General features: G+C 39.7%; 1 protein-coding gene and 1 long non-coding RNA gene across 2 annotated transcripts in view; one reads left to right on the forward strand and one right to left on the reverse strand.

The window, feature by feature from the left end:
• The window catches only part of LOC117328807 (calpain-15-like), a 54983-nt gene that overhangs the window by 21226 nt on the left and 19046 nt on the right, over positions 1-14711 (reverse strand). The window contains 2 exon segments of the mRNA XM_033886363.1: positions 12954-13137; positions 14248-14456. Of these exon segments, the coding sequence (XP_033742254.1) occupies positions 12954-13137; positions 14248-14456 (393 nt within the window).
• Positions 3488-12682, forward strand: LOC117328809. The gene is made up of 2 exons (XR_004533048.1): positions 3488-4918; positions 12206-12682. It is a non-coding gene; the product is annotated as an uncharacterized LOC117328809 (long non-coding RNA).

Below are 14711 nucleotides of genomic sequence, written 5' to 3' on the forward strand. Positions count from 1 at the left end.
TCTAATCTGCAAGAACTTAAAAAGTGCCACTTCTGAACCAGACATCGTCGATGAACTTATAACTAGCGAAGTTAACAAGAAATTCTTAATTGGCCCTTATACAGAACCCCCTTTTGATATATACAGGATTAACCCAATTGGAATAGCGACAGGGAAGTACTCTGACAAGAAACGTCTAATCGTGGACCTTTCTGCCCCCCATGACTCCGAAGGTAACAGCATCAACGAATTAATTGCTAAAGAGGAATACTCATTGTCGTACATTAGTGTTGATGACGCCATAAATCAAATCCAGCATACAGGAAGACACTCCAAGCTGTGTAAACTTGACATAACAGATGCCCTTAAACTTATACCTGTTTCTCCAAAACTCTGGCCTTTCTACGGTATATGCTGGAAACAACAGTACTATTTTTATACCAAACTCACTTTTGGGTGTCGTTCCAGTCCTAAGATCTTTGACCTTTTATCAACCGCTCTCTGTTGGATTTTATCAACTAACTATCAGATAGAATACATAATTCACTACCTGGATGACTTTCTTACAATCGACAGACCAAATGTGGTAGCTGAACGAACAATGGCAATTTTGTCCAAGGTTTTTACAGCACTCAATATTCCAGTGTCTCCTCACAAAACATTGGGTCCATCTGAGAGTTTAGAGTTTCTAGGAATCACTCTGGACACTAGTAACATGGAAGCACGCCTGCCGGCAAATAAAGTGCAGAGAATAACTCAAACAATCAAATCTTTCTGTAAACGCAAAAAGGTCACAAAGCGCGAACTATTAAGCCTTTTGGGACATATGAACTTTGCTAGTCGGGTGATCATTCAAGGACGCTCGTTTATATCTTATCTCTTAAATCTTGCCGCCTCAGTCAAACAGTTGCATCATCATGTACAACTTACTGGGGCCTGTCAGCAGGACTTATTTATGTGGTATACTTTCACAGATCAATGGAACGGAAATTCACTCTTCCTCCAGGAGACGACAACATTAGCTCACGATATAAATCTCTACACAGATGCAGCCGGAGGAATTGGATTTGGTGCTTTTTATGACGGTCAGTGGTTCCACGGTCACTGGCCACATCAAATATCCTTGAACAGTTCTGAAATGTCAATTGCTTTCATGGAATTATATCCTATCGTACTGGCCTGTATGATATGGGGACACAAGTGGTCAGGTCTCAGAATTAGACTACACTGTGACAATCAAGCAACTGTTGATATCATCAGGAAAGGACGTTCTAAATGCGCTTATATCATGCCATTTATGCGACGTTTAACTTGGTGTACCTTTATCCACAACTTCGTTCTCACAGCCGTGCATATTCCTGGAAAACAGAATAATATTGCTGATGCCTTATCTCGTTTCCAGATGGACCGGTTCCACGACTTGGCACCAGCAGCAAAGAAGAGCCAAAATCCCATTCCGGATTACGACAATGTGCCTCTATACTAGAACCAGCAGTGCGTGACCTATGGAATGCTGCAGTGGCTCATTCGACTAGAACTACCTACACATCAGGTGTTTCCTGTTTCAAGAACTTCATCCTCATGAATGGTATAAACGACCAAGCAAGTGTGTTTACCAACGTTACAGAAGAATTATTAATACTCTTCGTGACTCATTGTTATCATAACCTCAGATTGAAATATTCTACAATTAAGCTGTATTTATACGGAATTAAGTTCCATTGTACTATGCAGGGGCTCAGCAACCCGCTTGTGAATACTCATGGGTTACCACTTTACCGACTCCAGACCATATTACGGGGATTAAAGAAACTACAGGGAACTCCGGTAAAACCTAGACTCCCCATAACTTTCAACATATTGTCTAAGTTATGCTCAGCATTTCGACAGGGTGTTTTCGATCCTGCCACAGACACTACTATGGAGGCTGCCTGCTGTGTGGCCTTCTTCGCATTCTTACGGTGCGGAGAATTCACATGCACCACTAACACATTTGATTCTTCAATTCACTTGTGTATCAGCGACATTCAAGTAGCACCAGACAGTAACAGCATGACATTGCGCCTCAAGGCGTCCAAAACCGACCCCTTTCGTCAAGGAGTCACCATTCACCTGTTCCGCACCCATCACCATGTATGTGCTGTAGCCGCTGTCATCAGAATGCTAACAGAAAGATTCATGAATGGTTGTCGTCCTTCGGACCCCCTATTTTCCATTCATTCTGCTGCCTTGACTCGACATGTTTTCATTGACAAACTAAGACAGACCTTGATCCGACTAGGTCTAAATCATTCACTATACACAGGACATTCCTTCAGAATAGGAGCCGCAACTACTGCCGCCCAGTCAGATGTCCCCGATCACCTCATCAAAGTGCTTGGACGCTGGCAATCGGATAGCTACTGTCGATACATCCGTACCCCTCATCATATTCTCCGGAAAGCTCAAGCAGAAATGTGCAAGATTTCACCTGATATTTAGTAGCCTAGTGGCTGCCTTCTGTGTTCAAGAGTGTCTAAGTGTGTACTCTTTATAGGGCGAGTATATCTATAATGAGTACTAATTATTCCACTGGATTAACATGTATATTGATGTGCTAATCTGTCATCATTCACACAGGATTTATGTGCATATTCCATTGGATTTATATGTGTGTAAATGTGCTTATCTGTCACCATTCAGATGGGATATATGTGTGTATTCGTTTAGGGCGAGTATATCTAAACGGTACTATTACGGCCCTCATACTCAACAACTAACAGAAACGAAGGTAACAGAACACATTCTGTAGCCATGCAGGCCAGCATTCTTGTAAGGATTACATCTGGACATTCCGAATTGGGATACAGAACCGAACTAAATGTTTACTAGTCATTGACATTAGTACCCTGTTTTCTTTTACACCTAAGTACCTCTGAGGACAATAACTGTATTCGATACTGAGGCATTCTGCCAGAATTTGTCTATGACTTGCTGTATATCTTCTCAATTATGTCATATTCTCCCGGTGGCGCTGGGGATAAAGGTGTCTCATACCCTACATTCCCTCTTTGGGGTCCTCGTATCATCACATGCTTATAAACCATGTCTCTCATACTCCTTTGGGCCTATGGCAGTAAACTGACACCATGTAATAACATAATAACATGGACTATTAATGATGCCAGACTACTGCTATACACCACAAATCGGTCAATCCAACCCCAGAACCAAGGGTTAGCTGGACTGCATACATCAACTCTATCTGGCCCAGGGTAAGACAGCAAGTCGAACCCCAAGCCTAAGTGATGTAACTCCCAACTCTTGCCGACTCCTGGACATTTGAGCGACCAGGCTATGGTACCCATGAGCTTCAGGTCAGCCATACCTCCAAGTCATGTTCTCAACGGGTTGTTGGCCATAGCTTTTCAGCACCATGCTCTTCAGCATTACGGGGTTCAAATAGCCCACGGCTATACCCCACCCGGTCCAAGGGAGGTAACTGCTAAGGTGATATGTGTAATAGGGTGATTAATGTCATGCTTTATATAATTTGTATGTATATATTTTATTGACTTGTGTTATTTATTTATTTGTGCCCATATTGTTCAGTGTGTGTGTGTAACAGAAGAGGTGTTTGTGTGTTATAGATTACAGGGAGTGATTATTGCTGACTTACCTGTATGTCTATTTTTAAGTTACCTTACCTGTATAGTTATATTTTTATACATCACATGACGTACATGTGATAGGTTTCTATACTTTTTATTGGTCAAGATATTATAATAGCCTTTGGTCAGTTTGGCGGGAATCTCTTTGTAAGGAAGTTAGTTCTCTACAGTCTGCCAAACTGATCAGACCTATACATATATTGAGTCGGACATTTGTGACAAAGGACCGAAAGACAGAGAATTTATAGGTAAGTTATGGTTCTAGTGAATTATTACTGTTTCAATGTATTGTATCTAACTAGCTTATATTGTAGATTTGCTATGAACTTTATAAGTTTGGCATTTAAGTTAAATTATTATCTTTATTCAAAATCTCTATTTTGAATTGTAACTTTGTATATACAGAGTAGTATTTTTCAGTAATATATATATATAAGTGAGTAATGGTTAAATTAATCTATTATATATGTACAGATCTGCAGTATTATTAGAAAGAACTGTTTTTATGCATTTTTTAGATTGTCATAAGAAACATGGAATACTGGTGATGATATGAGGTTGAAACGGCTCTGTGCCATACACAGGTGAATACCTTTTTAGTGTATTGTAATATTGTGTAACTTATTATGGGAGAATCCAGTTTGTTTATATATGTTGATACAAATCTCTTTATAGGTGATTTGTACTAGAGTAGATCTTTCGTCTCAAAGATAAATTTCATGTTAAATGTATATGATCTATATTTATTGTAATTTCAATAAGATAGTTGTAAAGATAATTATTACAAAGTTAATATCTTAGTTAAATGTAATTACATGTGTCCAGATAGCTTATATTTCGTGTTTAGCATAACTAGTGTGATTCGCTAGTTATCTCCCTTGATTGTATCTTGCAATGTATGTGCTTTGTGTAATTTTAGTCTTTTATGTTTGTTACAGAGTGTAGGTGTTTTAACCTACTGAACTTGTCAAAATAAAGAACTCACGACAAACAAATCATGTCCAAGTGGTTATTTGATATCCCCGGTTACATGTGGAGCCCCCAGTGAGGAATATTCATCGACAGTACAAGCGTCACCGACTGTGTTTCAGACAGTGTGTTTCACGTGTGTATATTCAAGCGTCCATAGGACGGAGACTCAATTTATGTCATTCTTGCTGAGATGTGCTGCCCTGCTTGATCCAATCACTTTAGTGATTCAGACTTTCCAATATGGCGGCATATTGTGTGTTTTGAAATTCTATGGATAGTTATTTTGGAAATTTTGGCGTTTCCAGCTGAAGAACAAGGTAATTCGTAGTATTTGCTGACAATAAACATTAATCAGAAATTGCAGAAGCTGTGTTTACTTGAGACATTGTTTGCCAGTTCGTATTTATATTGACATTTGGTTCGAATAATATTGACATTTGTTTTCACGTCGTTTATAATAATTTGCATGTGATCCCAATTTGTTAATTTATTGATATGGGGCATGTAACGTTGAAGTTGATATAGAATTGTATTGAATATAGTTGTATTTTCTTGTAGATTTGATTGATTGTGTTCATATTTATTTTTTGTTTGATTATATCACTGGTATTTCATATTTTTTTATAAATTCACTTAGGAAAATTCTTAGAGTTAGAAGAAATTGGCTGTATTTTTTTGATACATTTCTGTTGTAATTCACGCTTGTATTTCTCCCTTCTGCGGTAGATAGCAAGACAGTGACTTAGACCTGACCGCGACTGATTGTTTTTTTTTGTGTGCTTTATTTTTTGTTGGAATTGGATTAGATTGTCTTATTGAATTTTCATAATAATTTTGTTTATTTTTGTTTATTTTTTTTGTTTCAATTCATATTTACTCCGAAATTTGACAATTTTTTTTTTTCATTTTTTTCTCCCTTATTTAAAATTTTCAGATTAGTTTCTACTTTAGATTAAATTAGTTGTTATTCTTAGTTAGTTGTTACTCGCAACTAGTCATTATAATTAGGATTTAATCTTAGATTCTTTGAGTGGTTTTTGTGTGTGACTGTGTTGTCTGTGGGCTTTATTTTCTGTTTACAGTGTTTACTTAAATTTACTTTGATATAAACATTGTTGCTGTTGATACTGAATATACCAATCCTTTATTCAGACAGGTAAGTATCAGATACTGTGCATGTCTACATAAGTAGAACTTGTCTTTTGCTTGATATTTTTTTTTCAGGATTGGACTTTCATTTATTTCAGTATTTTGATTTATTTCAGCATTTAAACTATATCTTCTTGCATCTTATTTGAATTTTGTTTTTCACAAATTTTGATTCTGTTTGAAAACCTTTGTTTTCAATTGTGACTTTTGATGTTCATTGTTTGGTTATTTGCACTGTGTATAACTATTCCATACATTATGTCGGACTTGGATGAGATGACAGAGGAGGAAGTGACTAAGTTGGTAGCACATTTTAAGACGATGAAGACCAAACCGAAGCTTGATTCCCTTGCAGATTTTCAGGCATGGATGAAAGATCGGGTTTTGAAAGATGTGGAAAGCAAGGAAGATAGCAAGGCAAGCGTGAAGCAGGAGATTCAGACGCAGTATACTACCTCTGCCATTCAGCATTTCCCCAAGATTTCACATTTCTCGGGTGACAAGGACAAGAAGGATGTTCCCTATGATGTGTGGAGGAAAGAAGTTGAGTGTATAATTAGAGAAGGGCATCCTGAGCATGCAGTAGCACAGGCTGTCAGGAGTTCACTGAAGGGAGAAGCTCTTAGAGTAAGATCTATTCTGCCAGCATCCGTCACAACAGGAGAAGTTATTGCGAAGATGGATAGCATATATGGAACGGTGGTGAAGTGTGAAATGTATCTTGCAAAGTTTTTCAGTGCTCGACAGGAATCTGATGAAAGTGTGTCGTCATGGAGCTGCCGACTTGAGACGTTACTCTCCAAAGCTGTAGAAGGTGGACAAGTTGATGCCAGAAAGACTAATGATATGCTGTGCACTATGTTGTGGCAGGGTCTTCGGTCTCCATTGAAGGATGTGACTGCACATTTGCTGGATCGCAACAAGGTCTTTGATGAGCTTCGAATTGCCATACGTAGGTTCGAGGAAGATCAGAACCAGAGGACTACAGAGGACAAGACAACCAAGAAACAGGTAGCTAAGTCTATGGCAGCTGTTGACACCCCTTCAGCTGAGGAGGGAGGACTGAAGGAGATTAAGGGGATTGTACAACAGCTGGCTGCGGATGTCAAGGCACTTAAGGAGGGAAGTCGGGAAAAACAGAACAAGCCGAAGAAGAATAAGATGTTTCAGCAGAGGGATTTCCAACGACCTCAGAATCCTCAGCATCCCTACGACCAGTCTAGAGGGAATTATTTTCAGCCTCAGCAGGTATATCAGAATCAACCGAACTCTGGCTACAATCAACAGGAACCTACTGCTGCCATGGACAATGACCAGGATAGCAGAGAAGAGCCAGAATGCTATAGATGTCATCAGAGAGGGCACATTGCATTGGGATGTCGGGTTAGGTTGGATCATACCAGGAAACCTTTAAACTCCCAGTGGCCATCATCAAGGGGGGGACGATAGGCCATAATGGACGACGGAACCAGACCATCAGACAACCTCCAGATTTACTTGGACCACCTACCGAAGCCACCATTTTCATTGACAGATTCCAGACTAAGGCCCTTTTGGATTCAGGCTCTACCGTGTCTACAGTAAGCCGTAACTTCTACGACAAACATCTTAGTCACCTTGAGTTAAAATCTTTGGATACTGTCCTGAAGGTGGAGTGTGCTGATGGCCAGGATTTGCCATACCAAGGACTCATAGAAGTGCCTATCAGTCTGGAGGGAACAGGTCTCAGCGATGAAGATAACAGGATTGAGAATGGTATCTTCCTTGTGGTTCCGGATAGCCCCTATAACACCACAGTACCTGTACTTGTGGGAACCAACATTTTGACTGTGATGCTACAACGCGTAAGAGATGAATATGGACGGACATTCTTACAGAAAGCAAGACTCATAACACCTTTGTACTTGGCTTTCAGATGTATGACACTGCGGGACAAGGAGTTAGAGAAGCACAATCATCGTCTAGCTGTTGTTAGAAGTGCTGAAGATAAACCAGTAACCATACCTGCTAACTCTGAGGTAACCGTAGATGGGTTCACTAAGAAGAATTTAGCCTACCCCAGTGTTTGTGCTCTTCTTCAACCAACTCCAGGATCCTGTATACCAGACGACTTGGATATTACCCCATCTCTAGTTCCCTATCACTATGATAGTAAGGGAATTGTCAAGGTTCACATCACCAACCTATCTACATCAACTGTAACGATACAGCCTCGAGCTCTACTATGTGAGATGCAGCCCGTTACAGTTGAGGATATCACCAAGGAGACAGAGGTGAATTCTTCAGAGGATGTGCTGGAGAAAGTAGAGTTATGTACAGAGGGATTGTCAGAGGAGGAGATAGTTAAAGGGAGACAATTCTTGGAGCAACATCGCCATATCTTCTCTACTGGTGATACAGACTTAGGCCATACATCATTAGTAACTCACAGGATTGAGCTTACTAATGACATACCCTTTAAACAGAGATGTCGACGTATTCCACCGTCAATGTTTGACGAAGTGAGGACCCATTTACATCAGTTACTAGCTGCTGGAGTCATTCGTCGCTCACATTCCCCATGGTCATCGAATGTTGTACTTGTTCGGAAGAAAAATGGAAAGCTACGTCTTTGTGTGGATTACCGTCAGTTAAATGAGAGGACTGTCAAAGACGCTTATGCCTTACCACGCATTGATGAGACTTTGGATTCGCTTGCTGGTAACAAATTCTTTTCAGTTGTGGATATGAAGTCAGGATACCATCAGGTTGAACTTCATACAGAACATAAGGACCGTACCGCTTTTACCGTAGGACCATTTGGGTTCTACGAGTACACCCGTATGCCCTTTGGATTGGCGAACGCCCCGGCAACCTATCAACGGCTGATGGAAGAGGCATTGCAGGGATTACATACAAAGATTTGCTTTGTTTACATTGATGACGTGATAGTGTTCTCTGGGACTTTTGAGGATCACCTACAACGCCTAGAGGTGATGTTTAAGCGCTTAGAGGATTGTGGGATGAAGCTTGCACCAGACAAGTGTTCTTTATTCCGTCGCAAGGTGAAGTATGTGGGCCATATAGTGTCAGAGCATGGAATAGAGCCGGATCCCGAGAAGATTGAGAAAGTGACATCATGGCCACGTCCCGAAAATTCTGACGATGTGAGAAAATTCCTGGGTTTTGTCGGATACTACCGCCGCTTCATCAAGAATTTTTCACGCATAGCCCGACCTCTTACTATCCTTATGACCCCACCTGAAAAGAAGAGAGGACGGAAGCCTAAGAAGCAGGACCCAGGCATACATCCCTGGATATGGGAAGACGAACAAGAAGAGGCTTTTCAGGAGCTCAAGACAAGTCTTACTGGACCACCAATTGTAAGTTATCCTGACTTTTCGAAGCCTTTTGTTCTCCACACGGATGCCTCTGGATTAGGATTGGGTGCCATATTATACCAGTACCAGGATGATGTAAAGCGGGTGATAGCATATGCTAGTCGAGGATTGACTAAAGCTGAGAGACGTTACCCAGCGCACAAAATGGAGTTCCTCGCTTTGAAATGGGCAGTTACAGACAAGTTTTCGGACTACCTCATCGCCTGCCCTTTCACTGTCATCACGGACAACAATCCTCTGACATATGTGTTGTCTTCTGCTAAGCTTGATGCTACGTCACAAAGATGGATAGCAGCGTTGGCCAACTATGATTTCGACATCCAGTACAGACCCGGTATCAACAATGCTGATGCTGACAGCATGTCCAGACACCCTTCACTCAGCGCAGATTCAGAGATGATCTCCAAAGATGTTATCCAAGCACTTAGCAAGGGCATCGGTGTCACTCCATACATTGAGACCATTGCTATGTCGGCACAGGTACCTCTGGATATACCATCTTCAACTACTCATCCTATTCCAGGACTACAGGAGGAACAGATGCGTGACACCCTTATTGGATATTGGATTCCATTTGTGAAGTCTGGAATTAAACCGCGTCGAGAGGATCTGCCTCCTTTACCTGGACATCAGGCTATGATGAAAAACTTTGAGAAGTTTAGAATCAGAGATGGTGTGTTGTGCCGTGACGTAATGAAAGATACTGACGTTGAGACCCAGATAATCCTACCGAAGTCCAGAATCTCTACTGTACTCACCATGTTGCATGATGACTTTGGGCATCAAGGACGCGACAGGACTTTATCCTTAGTTCGGGAGAGATTTTACTGGATTGGAATGACGAAAGATGTTGACGAGTGGGTAAGAAGTTGTGCTAGATGTTTACTTCGGAAGACACCAGCTAGGATCTGTACTCCGCTTGTATCCATCAACACCTCTCAGCCTTTAGAGCTCGTATGTATGGATTTCCTTTCGTTAGAGACATCTAAAGGTGGAATCGAAAACATTCTCGTCATCACCGACCATTTTACCAAGTACGCCGTAGCTATACCAACGAGGAACCAGACTGCACGGACAACCGCAGAGACATTCTTCAACCATTTTGTTGTACACTATGGTCTTCCTCGAAGGATCCACACAGACCAAGGACCAAACTTTGAGAGTCGGTTACTGAAGGAACTTTGTTCTCTTACTGGAATCGACAAGTCGCACACCACCCCTTACCATCCCATGGGTAATGGTCTTTGCGAACGTTTCAATAGGACGCTCCTTGGTATGTTGGGAACCTTATCACAGGAACAGAAACAGAACTGGAAGGCACATGTCTCTTCATTGGTCCATGCGTACAACTGTACGAGACAAGATTCAACGGGACAGACCCCATATTTTTTAATGTTTGGGCGAAATCCAAGGCTGCCAATTGATATAGCCTTTGGACTTGATACCAGACCTCCAGTGAAGTCATTAACTTCATATGTAGAGGACTTGAGGAACCGTCTTGTGCGCGCTTATGAGCTTGCAACAAAAGGTTTGGACAAGGCGAGAACCAGACAAAAGGAATACTACGATAAACGAGTACGAGAAGCGGTGTTAAATGTGGGTGATCGTGTTCTGGTGAAGATCGTGTCCTTTGACGGAAAGCATAAGCTGTCTAACAAGTGGGAAGAGGAGCCATACCTCGTCATAGACCAGCCCCATGTCGGAATTCCAACATATGTTGTAAGGAAGGAAAACGGTGAGGGACGGGTTAGGACATTACATAGGAACCTCCTCTTACCCATAGGATACCTACGTAGTACTAAACAGGACTCAACTCCACCCATACCACCAAAGAAACCGGTTCCCATCCCGAGAACGAGGAAGAATATGACTAGGAAGGTGCCTTCTTCTGACGAAGGGTCCACTTCATCTTCAGAGGGGGAGGAAGTGTTAGTGGTTGCGAGTGATGTTAGACACAACATCCTATCCGGATCAGCCACTAGCACAGGTCCTGAAGATGAGCCTAGTTTGGAAACTGAGCAACCGGTGCCAGATACGATAGCGGAGCCAGAACCAGATAGTCAGGAAACCTCTACTGTGCCTAGAAGGTCGCAGCGTACTAAGGTGAAACCTGCATGGATACGTGGCAACCAATATATCATGAGGCAACAGGCAAGTGAGCCCGAGTGGAAAGTACGCGCAAGATTCCTATCAGAGTTGGTGGAAGATGGAGCTCTGAGCGGGCAGGATGATAGAGTTGTCTCAGCACTACTTAACATAGTATCTGGTAAAACTTGAGTTTTGTCCATTTGCAGTACTAGTGTTGATAGTTTTCCATTAATTGTATACTTGTACTATTTCATAAAGATTATTATCAACCATTATACATCCCATGTCGAGGACGACATTTTTCGAAGCAGGGGAGGATGTAATAGGGTGATTAATGTCATGCTTTATATAATTTGTATGTATATATTTTATTGACTTGTGTTATTTATTTATTTGTGCCCATATTGTTCAGTGTGTGTGTAACAGAAGAGGTGTTTGTGTGTTATAGATTACAGGGAGTGATTATTGCTGACTTACCTGTATGTCTATTTTTAAGTTACCTTACCTGTATAGTTATATTTTTATACATCACATGACGTACATGTGATAGGTTTCTATACTTTTTATTGGTCAAGATATTATAATAGCCTTTGGTCAGTTTGGCGGGAATCTCTTTGTAAGGAAGTTAGTTCTCTACAGTCTGCCAAACTGATCAGACCTATACATATATTGAGTCGGACATTTGTGACAAAGGACCGAAAGACAGAGAATTTATAGGTAAGTTATGGTTCTAGTGAATTATTACTGTTTCAATGTATTGTATCTAACTAGCTTATATTGTAGATTTGCTATGAACTTTATAAGTTTGGCATTTAAGTTAAATTATTATCTTTATTCAAAATCTCTATTTTGAATTGTAACTTTGTATATACAGAGTAGTATTTTTCAGTAATATATATATATAAGTGAGTAATGGTTAAATTAATCCATTATATATGTACAGATCTGCAGTATTAGTAGAAAGAACTGTTTTTATGCATTTTTTAGATTGTCATAAGAAACATGGAATACTGGTGATGATATGAGGTTGAAACGGCTCTGTGCCATACACAGGTGAATACCTTTTTAGTGTATTGTAATATTGTGTAACTTATTATGGGAGAATCCAGTTTGTTTATATATGTTGATACAAATCTCTTTATAGGTGATTTGTACTAGAGTAGATCTTTCGTCTCAAAGATAAATTTCATGTTAAATGTATATGATCTATATTTATTGTAATTTCAATAAGATAGTTGTAAAGATAATTATTACAAAGTTAATATCTTAGTTAAATGTAATTACATGTGTCCAGATAGCTTATATTTCGTGTTTAGCATAACTAGTGTGATTCGCTAGTTATCTCCCTTGATTGTATCTTGCAATGTATGTGCTTTGTGTAATTTTAGTCTTTTATGTTTGTTACAGAGTGTAGGTGTTTTAACCTACTGAACTTGTCAAAATAAAGAACTCACGACAAACAAATCATGTCCAAGTGGTTATTTGATATCCCCGGTCACATATGCACCCCTTATCTGCAAACTTTTTAATAAATACTGTAAATTTATCTTACATCGTTTGTTATTTTGTTGTGTAAAGTACAATTTAAATGACCCAGTAAAACATGTAATACAAAGAAGGTTTATCTAAACCTTTCTTCAAACCTTACCATCATGTTACTATGATAAAGTCAAACTGGGTCAAATGTATGCAATTTGACTTAAGAAACTGACATATGGTTATAAATTGTATATACCTGAGAAAACACAAGTCTGTTCCTTGGGTCACAAGGCAAGAGGTCGTCAATGAGGACAATCTGCCAGTTGCCATCCTTACAGAGGCGAACCTGATAAGCCCCTTGAGGACAGTATTCTTTTGTCAAAATGATGTTTTCAACAAGTTCTGGTCGCTCTGCCAACACTGCTAATGCACTCAGGAACCTATTCACAAAGGAGCAATTCTCAAATTGTCATCAAAGTATTTTAACTGGACACAATTGTCACTGTAAATTTTACCTCCAATCAATTGTAACTTTAATAGGCAAGGGAATATCTTTATCAGTTTCTTTGTAAATTTTGAGTGCGTAAATTTTCAACAACTCTGATGATTTGACAATATCAGTAAAGATTCATGCAATGAGATTGTAATGTCTATCTTCTCCAACATTAACAACACAAACGTTTGTAAAATAATCGATATATCTACTCATATCAGATAATACCAAAATTCCTTTTGTTATACATACCAACAGTTTCCCAGAATTTGATGTGTTGTAAACATATGAATACCAACAATTTCCCAGAACTCCCTGTTATACATATATAAAGTTTCCCAGAATTCCCTGTGTTGTACATACATTATGTACAAACAGTTTCCCAGAATTCCGTGTTGTACATACATTATGTAACAACATTTTCCCAGAATTCCCTGTCATACATATCTAAAGCTTACCAGAATTCCCTGTGTTGTACATACATTATGTACCAACAGTTTCCCAGAATTCCCTATGTTGTACATACATTATGTACCAACAGTTTCCCAGAATTCCATATGTTGTACATACATTATGTACCAACAGTTTCCCAGAATTCCCTGTGTTGTACATACATTATGTATCAACAGTTTCCCAGAATTCCCTGTGTTGTACATACATTATGTACCAACAGTTTCCCAGAATTCCCTATGTTGTACATACATTATGTACCAGCAGTTTCCCAGAATTCCCTGTGTTGTACATACATAATGTACCAACAGTTTCCCAGAATTCCCTGTGCTATACATACATACTAACATTTACCTTCTAGAATTCCTTGTTTTACATACCAACAGTTTCCCAGAATTCCCTGTGCTATACATACATACTAACATTTACCTCCTAGAATTCCTTGTTTTACATACCAACAGTTTCCCAGAATTCCCTGTGTTATACATACATACTAACATTTACCTAGAATTCCTTGTTTTACATACCAACAGTTTCTCAGAAGTCCCTGTGTTGTACATACATACAAATGTACTAACATTTACCCAGAATTCCTTGTTTTACATACCAACAGTTTCCCAGAAGTCCCTGTGAGATATCATCTGGCATTGGAGTCCTGTATACTGCCCATCGTATTGCGTCCTCCCCTGCCTGGTCTGCTGTGATATCATAAGGTCGACACCAGCTAACAGGTGTAGTGGTGAATGGTGCAGAATCATCATAAAACAAGGACACACCAGCAGGGGGAAAAGAGTCGTCCACAAATGGCTCCTTCTGCTACAAATGTAACAGTTGATACAATGTTAAACATGTGCTGGTTTGTACTATCTTATAATGAAAAGAAATAATCTGTCTGTTATCACATCCTAAAATTTAACACTAGTAGTCGGACTGTAACATTGTTATAATTTGGGAGGAACCACCCACAGTTATGTGTCAATATTAATACCAAAGTAACATTTTAACACATAACTACACAATACTGGTAATTTATGGGGACACATCTGAACTCACAAACTAATCTTCAGTCCT

This window comes from Pecten maximus, chromosome 6, assembly GCF_902652985.1.
Source record: "Pecten maximus chromosome 6, xPecMax1.1, whole genome shotgun sequence".
NCBI lineage: Eukaryota > Metazoa > Mollusca > Bivalvia > Pectinida > Pectinidae > Pecten > Pecten maximus.